Consider the following 12,500-nt stretch of genomic DNA (forward strand, 5'->3'; position numbering starts at 1 on the left):
TCAAGATACCCAGGTGCCGTTACAGTCTGTCTTGTGATTCTTTTAAAATCACGTTTCTATAAATATTCCAAATCAATATTATACATTTTATTTTTTCTTTATATATTGTTCCTAAATTCTAAGTGAATTTAGCATGTAATAATTCAGTCCTAACACACGGGGCACCGTGCTGCCTAACTGACCAGTTGATGCAGTTTTCTAAATAACTCTTAGCATTTAAAAGTAACACGCCGCCAGTTTGTAGTGTTGCTGCATTAGTGTTAGCATGAGTGGAGCCGCTGTGCTATTTGTGTGCTGAGCTTCCAACCACAATGCGCTACATTCTCTTGCTCTTACTCAGCTCTTCCACCATTTTTCCACAGGCATGTCTGTATGTTTGTGTGTGTTCCCTCTCACCGTCTCACTCTTTTTCCTTCTCCCTGCTCACCATTCTTCACTTTCTCTTCTGTTCTTATTGCTGGATCTTTCCCAACCCCCCCCCCCCCCCATCTCTATTTAAAGAATCTATGAAGCTGGCACTCTGTTTGCTCTCCAGTGATTAAGCCCAAAGTTTGGGACTGTTGCGTTGTTACCCTGCTGCGCTTCTTTCTCCTCTTCCTGCAGACTACCCCTCCCTCTCTCTCTCTCTCTCTCTCTCTCCGTGTGTTCTTTCCTTCACTGTTATACAGAGGGATTTACACACTGGTCTGAGATCTTTGAGTGAGTCAGGGAGAGAGACAGACAGCGAGAGAGAGAGAGAGAGACAGACAGCGAGAGAGAGAGAGACAGACAGCGAGAGAGAGAGAGAGAGACAGACAGCGAGAGAGAGAGAGAGAGAGACAGACAGCGAGAGAGAGAGAGAGAGACAGACAGCGAGAGAGAGAGAGAGAGACAGACAGCGAGAGAGAGAGAGAGAGACAGACAGCGAGAGAGAGAGAGAGAGACAGACAGCGAGAGAGAGAGAGACAGACAGCGAGAGAGAGAGAGAGAGACAGACAGCGAGAGAGAGAGAGAGACAGACAGCGAGAGAGAGAGAGAGAGACAGACAGCGAGAGAGAGAGAGAGAGACAGACAGCGAGAGAGAGAGAGAGACAGACAGCGAGAGACAGAGGTTGAGGATGAACCCCTGTCAGACAGTTAACAGGAATGCTAGCTCTGCTCGCTATGCTGCTGGAGTATGTGTGTGTGAGTATGTGTGTGTGTATTTGTATGCGTGTGTATTTGTGTGCGTGTGAGAGTGTGCGCGCGTGTGAGAGTGTGCGCGCGTGTGAGAGTGTGCGCGCGTGTGAGAGTGTGCGCGCGTGTGAGAGTGTGCGCGCGTGTGAGAGTGTGCGCGCGTGTGAGATAGGGCTGGGCGATTCTTTAGATTTTTTCGATTAATTCGAATTTGCGTTTTAAGACGATTAAATTTTTTCTTAAATCGAGGTATCGCGATTTTTTAAAATAAAAATATTACATACATTGTAATTGCATCAATGGCAGAATAATTAACAGGCATGTCCGACCACATGATGGCGCGCCTAATTAACCGCTCACTTGGAGAGTAGAGCACTCTATGAAGCAACGTAGTCGGCTAGTACAGAGACAACATAAAGATGGACGGCTCTTCACGTCAGAATGACCTTGTGCCAAAGAAAGGTAGTAACGTTTCCTCTGTGGTTTGGAAATGGTTCGGATTTGAGAGGTCAGACGTCGAACAAACCTTTGTCAAATGCAAAATATGCAGAAAGTCAGTTGCAACCGGCAGTGGCAGCACCACTAATTTATTCCAACATTTGCGACAAAGGCACCAAGTTGAATGGGAAGAATGCTCAAAGTTAAGAGATGAAGACAAGCTATGTCCAAGTGCAAAAGGTCCACCTAAAATTGCAAAACGGCAGATGTCATTAGCGGTATCATTTTCCACTTCCGTTCCATATGATAAAAAGGCGCCCCGATGGAAAGAAATGACCGATGCTGTGGCGTTTCATATCGCTAAGGACATGGTTCCCATATACACCATCGAAAAGCAAGGGTTCATAAAAATGCTACACACTGCTGATCCAAGATACAAGTTGCCGAGCCGCAAATATTTTAAAGACGTAGCTATTCCCCGAATGTACACTGAAACACGTGAAAAAGTAGCGGAGCAGCTTAAAAAGGCATCTTTTTTTTCTACGACGACTGACTTGTGGAGTAGTCGTACTCTTCAGCCTTACATGAGCCTTACAGCCCATTACGTTGACGCAGAATGGAAACTGCGAAGTTTTTGCCTTCAGACGTGTTATTTTCCTGACAATCATAGTGGGGAAATAATTGGTCATGGGCTTAAAGATGCGCTGGCGTCTTGGAAGCTTGTGGAGGATCGACCGGTCTGCGTGACCACTGACAGTGGAACGAACATGAACAAAGCAATGAAGATAAACGAGTGGACCCATCTTCAGTGCTTTGGACATCGTCTTCACAATGCCATTGGTAAGTATGATTAATAATTTAATCAATAATATTCAGATATTATTTCATTAATAAATGAAATTATGATTTATTATTATTATTATTATTATTATTATTATGTTTTGCTTTTGTAATAACAGTGCCAATCACATATTATAAGTTTGTTGGTTATAAATTCATGTTATGAAGGAGGAAGCTCTTCACAATATTTCTGTCAAAGTACAGTGAACTGCTATTTCAAATCTATTTTTTGTTGCTTTGTTTTAACAGAACATGGTGTGAAAGACCACAGAGTTGACCGTGCACAGGCTGAGCTCGGCCTACCTTCTCATCAACTTATTACAGAGACCCCCACCAGGTGGGGTTCAAGACAAAAGATGATCGAGCGTGTTTTAGAACAGGAGAAAGCCATAGCTCGGGTTCTTGGCTCTGATAAAAAAACTCGGCAGCTTGTTCCAACGTGGCAAGACATCGATGTCATGGAATCCATAAATAAAGCTGTAAGCCCTCTGCAAGAGTTCACTGATGCATTGTCAGGTGAAGCATATGTAAGTGTCTCGTACCTCAAACCAGTGCTCCATCTCTTTAACAGTAGCATTCTACAAGCACAAGACGATGACACAGATTTAACAAAATGTATCAAAAGCACAATACTGCAGTACCTCAACAGCGATTACAGCGACCCTGTCACAGATGAACTCCTCGACGTAGCTTCTCTGATGGATCCCAGGTTCCGTACAACTTACATCAAACATGACAAGTTAGAGGGAATCAAGCAAAAAGTTGTTAAAGAGCTGACGTCTTTGTTGCCAGACAAAAATCTTGAGACAACAGTTCAGATGACTCAGGACGTGGAGCAGGAAGAACAAAGAACAGAAGCTGGGGCCAAGAGGAAGGCTTTGGGGCCAAGAGGAAGACTTTGTCTTCCTTCAATCAGAGGAAGACAAAGTCAATGCCGAGATGACAGCCTATTTGATGTCTCCTGATGTAGATTCAGACACAGACCCACTTCAATGGTGGAAGACTAATGAGGCAATCTTCCTCAGGCTCAGCAAACTTGCAAAAAAATACCTCTGTATTCCTGCAACCAGTGCCCCTTCTGAGAGGGTGTTCAGTGCAGGTGAAAACATTATAACCTGTCACAGAGCATCTCTAAAGCCTGAAACAGTAGACAGACTGGTCTTCCTCTCAAGAAACCTGTAAAGAACATCTACATGTGGCTTATCAACAACGTGCTTTATGTTTGCACGATGGTCTACAAAGTTCTATTATTTTATTATTATTTACTGGTGTAAATTTGCTTAACTTTTTTGAGTTCACTGATGTAATGTTTACATTGGTTAAAATGGTTATTTTCTAACTATATATTCAGAAGAATTAGATTTTTTATTTAAATTGCACAATATTTACTTTCATATTTCATTTAAATCTACTGCAAAGATATTTAACTCGAGTATTTTTGTTTTTTACATTTATTTACACCTTGTTGACCAATTTATGGCATGGCCATTAAAAATACAATGTTCCTTAACCAGATGGTTTTTCAAGTTACTTATAAAGAGAATGTTACTTCAGTCATGTTGTTGTAATGTTTTAAGTTGACTAGTTACACATTAAAAAAAAATCGAAATCGAAATCGTGAATCGGCCAAACTTTTTGAAAAAAAAAAGATTTTTTTTTTTTGCCATATCGCCCAGCCCTAGTGTGAGAGTGTGTGTGTGTGAGAGTGTGTGTGTGTGAGAGTGTGGGTTTGGGTTTAAGACCCAAAACACACACTTGAGCCCAATCCCAATTCTACCCCTTACCCCTTCCCCTACCCCTTCCCCTACCCCTCGCCCCTTCCCCTTGTCCCTTAAAACGAAGTGGAAAGGGGAAGGGTTAAAATATTTCCCCTAAGAAATGGGACACCACTACAACACTGTTATACGTCATCATACGTATCCGTTCATTTACATGTACACATACAGTATGGCCGTAAGCAAAACAAACAATGCGTTATCAAAAGCTCGGCAAACTGCCGTGCTACTGAACTTTCATATTTGTTTGTAGCATGTAGTAAAGTGTATATGACATAAAAATATATTTTTGTAATATTGCGCAATCGGCGCTATCCGCTAGCAAACTTTAGCGGTTTTTTTGCAAACGTTTTTTTACAAAACATCACCATAAACACAAACACAAGACTAAAATTAATATACGTATAATAAAAACTTGTCATAAAAATCCTTATTAATGGCAAAAAATCGTTAAATTTACGGGTCTGCTTGCTCGAGTGAGCGGCCATCTTGAAAATTTCGTTAGCCCTTCGTTTGAAGTGAGGTCCCGAAAAATCTTCGTTTCGAGGGCTATCTGGCCCTTCCCCTTAGCCCTACCCCTCCAACCAAAAGAGAAATGAGACACCCCTACCCCTTCACGTGAACGCGCCAAACGGAGGGGTAGGGCTAAGTGTAGGGGTAAGGGGTAGAATTGGGATTCACCTTTGGTCTCTCCTCTGCCCTCACCATGAATCCAAGCGCATCATGTTTTCCTTTTGGCTGGATTTTTGGTTGATTAGGCTGATGATGCTGAATCACCTGCTTTTTTGTGGTCCATGTAACAAATGTATCCATTGACGTTATTACGCTCACTACATACAGTACGCTACTGACCCGGTTTGTGACGGTGGTAAAGTTAGTGGGATATTCGCACCTCCGAAGTCAATAGCTGCGTAAATAAACCCGTGAATAAGATACCCAAATATATTTCCTCTCTACATTGTCTTTCAGCTCTATCCGCCTTAAGTTATACAGGTTTAAAAGCATAAACATCATTATTCTCTACAGTGCAACGAATGATTTAGGGATCATCGCAAAAACGCCGCACACTAACAAAAAGCGTAGAACGATTTTGATCTTCCCTTCTGTTCAGTGCCTGAAGGATCAAAAAGCAACTTTGTTGCCGCACTGGAAACTAGAAATGCCAGATAAAATATTCTCTCTCTATGACTAGTACTGCCTGATAAAATATAAATTTTTAACAAAAATACAGAAACATCAGCATACACATTTGAATAAATGAAATTACATATATAATACCGAATGTTTCTATATATATTGTTGTTAAAGGGATCATCCAGAAACATTTTTCATTAAATGTTAATATGATCTTTAGGGTCCTAATGAAAAGTTTGTAATATATTTAATTAAAAATTCTCAATGGTTGTGCAAAAAAAAAAACTACTTTTAACTGGTAAAAACTAGCTCTGTTCTGAGCAACCTATTTCAGTACATGTTCCCTTAAATGCTTATGCTCTCTGCTGAGCCCCCAGCACCCCCCCCCCCCCACAGTTCTGTGGGGCGTGTCTTCACAACACACGTGGGGTATAGCCACGGGAGTGTAGTGCAGTGCAGGCAATGCTTTGGACTGCATTACCCACAAAGCATTGCCCACAGCGCAGTGCTTTGTGGGTAATGCAGTCCAAACTGGAAAACGCTGGAATATAGAGCCTGAGCCTGTTTTCTTCAGTAGTTTTTGGTTTGATTTAAGTACGGAACCTACGCAGAAGTTTGTAATATCGCCTGACAACACAGAAATTAAAAAAATGGACATGCATCGACTTGATTTGTCTTTCTCATCACTGCATGGGCATGAATTAACGGGCTGTTACGCTGCAGAGAAACTTACTGAGAGAGATACGGACGCGATGTGTTTACTGATGTGTTTACAGGACTTCTTAATCTTCGACAAACATCGTTATAAACCATCTAACGTTACAAAGGTAAGCATAATATAGTTTTCCGACTACGTACACAGTTTGCAACTAGACAATCACCTTAATGTTTATTATAAATGGGCGATTAGGGATTATATAGAGACAAATGTACATAGAGAAGAAGCCATAACCATGTTTTATGAGAGTGTAAGTTAACACTGGGCGGGTCTTTGCTAAAACACCAGTGTCAATCAACTAGTGTAGGAGCGGCCTCTTGTGGTGTGGCAGTGACAGGCATTTGCAATTGGCCTGATTTCAGAAGGGGCATGTTATTGTAATAAATGAAAAGAAAACCACTGGGCGGCTCTTTATCATCGTGGAGTGGTTGTGTACGCATTTTACTAACACACAGTTCAGTCCAAACAGCTTAAAAAAGTGCATGTAGGGCTATATGACCCCTTTAAACCGTTATTGTTGCACTATGGTTCCACTTTTTCTCTGATGTTATTTTAATTTACTTGTATTAATGATCCATTTCTTTGCGTGTGATTGTTTAGTTTCGAGTGTCCGATCTTTATAGTCAATAAAGAAAAGCATAAATTAAAATAGGTACTTTCCTATTATTTTCCACTAATTCCCTCCCGTTCATTGCGCCCCACCTGTCATGTCTGTATTCCCCACTAGTGGGACGCGCCCCACACTTTGAGAACCATGGGTTTAGGCGGAGTGGTAAAGTGCTCAACCTATCATTTGGAGATTGCGAGTTTCGATTCCTGAGTGATGCTGTAACTTATCGGTGGGATGAGACGAAAAAATATCTGTGTGACTGTCATCACGTGGTTCGGAGGAAACGTGATAGTCTTTGGCCCTCCTGACTGAGTGGCAGTAGTATCCTTAGTGTGGGAGCCCTCTAGTGACGGGGAGGAATTGGATTTGACTAAATTGAGGAGACAATCAGGGAAAAATTGAGGAGAAAATCAGGGAAAAATCCCCAAAAGATTTATAAAACAATAAGTTACAGCATTATTGACTTGTGTTCATACGCTGACTTGCTCAGTCGCTTACTCCTTTACTCCCTCACTCCTTTATCGTAGAACAATCGATTCTGCTATGGACCGTGATTCTTTTGTGTGCCCATTCATGTATCACCACACTGACTCCAGATCGCTGTCTTAATGATTTATTATGTTTATAATAGAAAAGCACCGTTCAATCGTCTGGAATCGGCTGGTTTTCAGTTTGATCAGACACGGCATTCTGAACCTTATGGGTGACACATTGCGATTTCAAGTCACCGTGATAAAAGCCTCCGATCAGACTTTTTCTCCTCTGAGCGAATGAGGCTCAAAACCGACTCATCGCTTACTGTATGCTTTCACCAGTCTCACAACACGCGTGCACTAATTAGTTTTGAACCACATGTTAAAAGCCGCACATGACCTCACCTGCTCAATACGCGCTCAAGACCAGACACATTTCAGGAGGTAAAACATCTCCATTTCCTTATAATCCTATAGGTGGCGCTATTTCCACACTGGTGACCCATGTGGTAGGAGTGAATTATTTTGTTAAGAAATAATAATTATGGCGAATGACAGAGATATGTGGTGCTAACAGTGGTGTTAACAGTTTAGCTTTGTGTTTAATTAAAGTTAAATGTTAACTCTAGTGTGTGAAGTTATTTTGTATTGTTTAAATGTTGCGCTTGGTTTTAAAGTGAGAACTCATGTTATGATGAGCGGGCTACATTTAATTACTCTTGTTAAATTCTGTTGTGAAGCTGTTGGATAAAGATGAGGGATAAAATTCAAAATATAAATATAATTTATAATTTTAACACAGTTGGGGGGGAAAAAAATGTTGAATCTGGTTTAAATTCGTGATAGAGGATTTCTGCATGAATCGAATGGGCACAGAGGTGTGGTGACAACTGCAGCTTTCACAATTTTATGACGCACAGCTCTCCGGAAAAAAAAAGATTCTAAGATAAATTAGCTTTATTTTAAGAATATATTTATAAAACAGAAGAAACTCTTTGTTCTTGTTTCCATTAATTAAGGTTTAATTGTTTGTGTTTCAGGCATCGTTAACCCCAAACAGCCCAAAGACACGCCCAAGAGCTTCACGTTCGATTACTCCTACTGGTCACACAGCACAGTGAGTCTCTCTTCCAGTACACACTCTTACACACCTGCAATTTGTGGTTTTATTGACCGAGAGCACTGATAATACACACTCTCTCTCTCTCTCTCACACACACACACACACACACACACACACACACACACACACACACACACACACAGAAAAATGTCCTGACTGGATGATCAGTGTCACAGCTTTAGTTATTGCACAGCAACTTTTTTTTGTCAACCTTTACATGAAAATATAGAAAACACAGGTTTATTATGATGACTGATTATGATCCACACAGCCCAATGATTACCCTAATGATTACCTCATTTGCGTTGTGTTAGGAGGAGGACCCGTGCTTTGCATCTCAGAGGCAGGTGTATTTGGACATCGGAGAGGAAATGCTGCTTCACGCGTTCGAAGGCTACAACGTCTGCATATTTGCATACGGCCAAACCGGAGCGGGAAAATCCTACACCATGATGGGCAAGCAGGAGCCCGAGCAGCAGGGCATCATCCCACAGGTGAGAGAGAGAGAGACACACACACACATTTATTTACTTATCTGTTTATTTACCTATTTACTGTCTTGATTGATTTATTGTGTACTTATTTGAATACTTGCTTACTCAATCCCATGTCTACTTGCTCAGTGATTACCTTACATACATACTTAAATACTTGCATGCTCACTTACTAATTTACTTACTCTTCTACTAGGTCCCTTACACTCTTACTTGCTCTATTGTGTATCTGCACTCTAACTTTCTCACTAGTTGACTTGTTTATTAGTCTATTTATTAGCCTACTTACATACTTAATCACTAGCTTACTTGCTCTTGTTCCTTTGTGTATCTACACTCTTACTTACTGTACTCATTGGTTCACTTACCCACTTGCTTTCCTACCCACTTACTAGCCTGCTTACTTGCTTAGTCACTTGCTCTCCTGTTCTCTTGTGTATCTGCACTCTCCCTTTCTCACTTACTTGCTAGTGCACTTGCTTCCTTTCTCACTTGCACATTAGCTCACTTGCTCTCTTGTGTACTTGCACTCTTACTTATTTGCTCACATACACACTTGCATGCTTACTGTCTCATTTGCGTGTTTGCCCCTTTTCTCTGATTCCTTTCTAGTGCACTACCACTCATGGCTCAAGTCTCGTGTTCTGTGTAAATCTGATTAGACACAGGAATGTTCCTCTGTCTTCAGCATGCTCCAACTGTTTACTCTTCCATGGAAATTTGACCTGCAATGGAATTTAATCCCACTAACTGCACCAGTGTGTGATTCAGGGCCGCTGTAGAGGGGTAGTGTTTAAAATTTAACATAGAAAAATAATTTAACAGGGAGGTGATAATCACAGAGGGTGGCAGCGACAGTCTCTGTGAAGTAATGGAGAAAACACTCATGCTGTACAACACACTGTCACAGCTCACCGTGTGTGTTGTCTGTTTCTTCTGCCAGCTCTGTGAAGACTTGTTCAAACGAACCGCAGAAAACAGCGACCCTGACCTGTCCTACTCAGTGGAGGTGAGTGTGTGCAGAGACAGAATCAGCACCTCCTGACCAATCAGAGCCTAGGATTACAGTTACATAATGTGTGTTTGTGTGTGTAGGTGTCGTATATGGAGATTTACTGTGAGCGCGTGAGGGACTTGCTGAACCCTAAGTGTAGAGGCCCTCTGAGGGTCAGAGAGCACCCCATCATGGGGCCATATGTAGAGGACCTGTCCAAGATGGCAGTCACCTGTTACAGCGACATCGCTGATCTGATGGACTGCGGCAACAAGGCCCGGTATCCACACACACACACACACACACACACACACACACACACACACACCAGTCAATCGATCAGTATAGACGAGGCCTATACCACTCCATCAGAGGATATTACTACAATACACAATATACTGCATAGAGTGCTGTGAAAAAAAGTATTTGGCCCCTTTCTGATTTTTTTCCAAAGTTGTTTAATGATCTGAATCATTTAATTGTGACAAATATGCAAAAAATACTTTTGCAAGGCACTGTAATGATGTACTGTACGCCTTTATTGTCATTCCAACCATATAGAGTTCAGTACACAGTGAAACAAAACAACGTTGCTCCAGGACCGAGGTGCTACATACATGAACAACATAAATTACAACACAACTTTACCGGAACCAGCTAAGTACATAAAAGGACCTCATTAGCTGACTAGCTCAGATATAACAGATTTACATTTTTTATTTTTAAGTTAACCTAAAACTTAGAGTTTTATTCAAAAAAGAGACAACAATAGACAACAGACACCAAAGTGCAAATGTGCAAATAAAAGCTACAGAGTGACAAACACAACAATGTAACACCTTTCAGTACTTTTGTAATAATGAGGTATGAGTTGAGGTAGTGGGAGGAGAAACAGGAAACGTTAGACATTCCTGAGTAGCAGCAATGATTTCAATCAATGGTGTGTGTGTGTGTGTGTGTGTGTGTGTGTGTGTGTGTGTGTGTGTGTGTGTGCGCGCGCGCGCGCAAGTGCATGCATGTGTGTGTGTGTGTGTGTGTGGTATTAAGTGTAAAGAATTGAGAAAGCTTTCATTATTTGTAATTATGCATTCGTCACTACTAGTTCCTTATTTATTGTAGGGGTGTGTGTGTGTGTGTGTGTGTGCGCGCGCATGTGTGTGCTTTGCCCATAAGCTCAATTTACATCCTTATTTACGCTTATGTTATGCCTGAGGTGTAGAACCACGGATTGGAATTTGGTGGCTCCCACTTTATTATTATTATCAAATATATTATAAGTATTATAATTAACCCTGGGCACGTGACAAATTAATACACGAAAATTAAGACACAGAATACAAATTCTCATATAATGTTTATTTTGTGGCACATTTATTTTGCCGGGGTTTTTCATGTAATACAAAATTATTTACACTAAATAAATATTGTTTTCAATGGAAAATTACATATATAAAATATAAAATATACATGTTGTATATGAAAAAAATATATAATTTATATTTTTCTCTATACATGTCGTTTTTTTATATTGCTTATTTTATAATTAAATTCATTTGGTGCAATTTGTAAATCATAAACCTATGAATTTCTGTTCTAATATAATATTTGATAGCGATATGGTTGGGCGGGGGGGGGGGGGGGATTAAATCCGTGGTAGGGAGGCATTTTAGCGCATAACAGTGTGCCTTAATTTTTCCGATACTTAGTCATTTAAAATACCTTTTTTTTTTCCTTTTTGTATCTGACAAAAAGGCTTTAAAATAAGAATCTATGACACTGTAATGCACTTAACTCATCTCAGTCAACTCCCAGCTATTCCTTGTATTGTGAATAATGACAATATTTATTTTTGATAAAATGCTGTATGCATTTAAAAAATAAACCTTACCCTACCTTTTACCATTACATATGTTTTATATTATAATGTAGGTGTTTATTGTAATAGGGGTGTAGCTATCGAATATATTTGAGTAATCGAGTATTCTACCAAAAATTTTATCGATTAGTGTCGATTTTGATTTAGTGTCGTGTAGAACAGTGTGGTGTGATGGGGTGTAGTGTTAAAAACATCTAAAAAACAACAACAACAGAAAAACATCTAAACAAATCTGTTTCCAGGACGGTGGCTGCGACCAACATGAACGAGACGAGCAGCCGCTCTCATGCCGTCTTCACCATTCTGTTTACACAAAGACGCCACGACCAGATGACCAACCTCAACACAGAGAAGGTGTGTGTGGACATGACCGACAGAACCCCCCCACACACACACTTTCAGCCAAATATTAAAATATAGTCAAACTAATTTAAATAAATTCACTATACGAGTTTTCCCCTAAACAGATTTTCCTTCTTTTTTTCTCTCATTTTCTTAATCATTTCTCTGTTTCTCAAAAAGCACAGATTTTTAATTTACATAGGAATGTAAAAGCGTCTGTCCTGAGAAACTTTACACAGCACAGTGACTGTTAAACCCACTGACACTGGAGACTCCTTCCATCAGGGCTACCTTAAACCACTTTAACAATTATGGGTTTACTTTGGTCAAACAACACTTTTCCCACTATATCCATCCCTCTGATTGAGCTGTTACTATAGAAACGGTATCGTTAATATGTCACATGTCGTTCCTGTGCTGCCAGTGATCCAGACTCTCTCTGCCCTCTGGACCTGGCAGCCTGGTGCCCCTTTTTTGGTTGAAGATCTCTTTGGGATGCATCTGGTGTCTGGGGACGGTTTCACTTTA

The 12,500-nt window shown here is 40.6% G+C and overlaps 1 protein-coding gene across 2 annotated transcripts in view; it reads left to right on the forward strand.

Moving 5' to 3' along the window:
• Positions 1-12,500, forward strand: part of kif1c (kinesin family member 1C) — a 36,604-nt gene that overhangs the window by 5,913 nt on the left and 18,191 nt on the right. For both annotated transcript variants that reach the window (XM_053490950.1, XM_053490951.1), the window contains exons 3-7: positions 8,184-8,260; positions 8,581-8,760; positions 9,704-9,769; positions 9,856-10,034; positions 11,873-11,984. In XM_053490950.1, the coding sequence (XP_053346925.1) occupies positions 8,184-8,260; positions 8,581-8,760; positions 9,704-9,769; positions 9,856-10,034; positions 11,873-11,984 (614 nt within the window). The remainder of the gene's footprint in view (positions 1-8,183; positions 8,261-8,580; positions 8,761-9,703; positions 9,770-9,855; positions 10,035-11,872; positions 11,985-12,500) is intronic.

This window comes from Clarias gariepinus, unplaced genomic scaffold (genome assembly GCF_024256425.1).
Source record: "Clarias gariepinus isolate MV-2021 ecotype Netherlands unplaced genomic scaffold, CGAR_prim_01v2 scaffold_37, whole genome shotgun sequence".
NCBI classification, from domain to species: Eukaryota; Metazoa; Chordata; class Actinopteri; order Siluriformes; family Clariidae; genus Clarias; species Clarias gariepinus.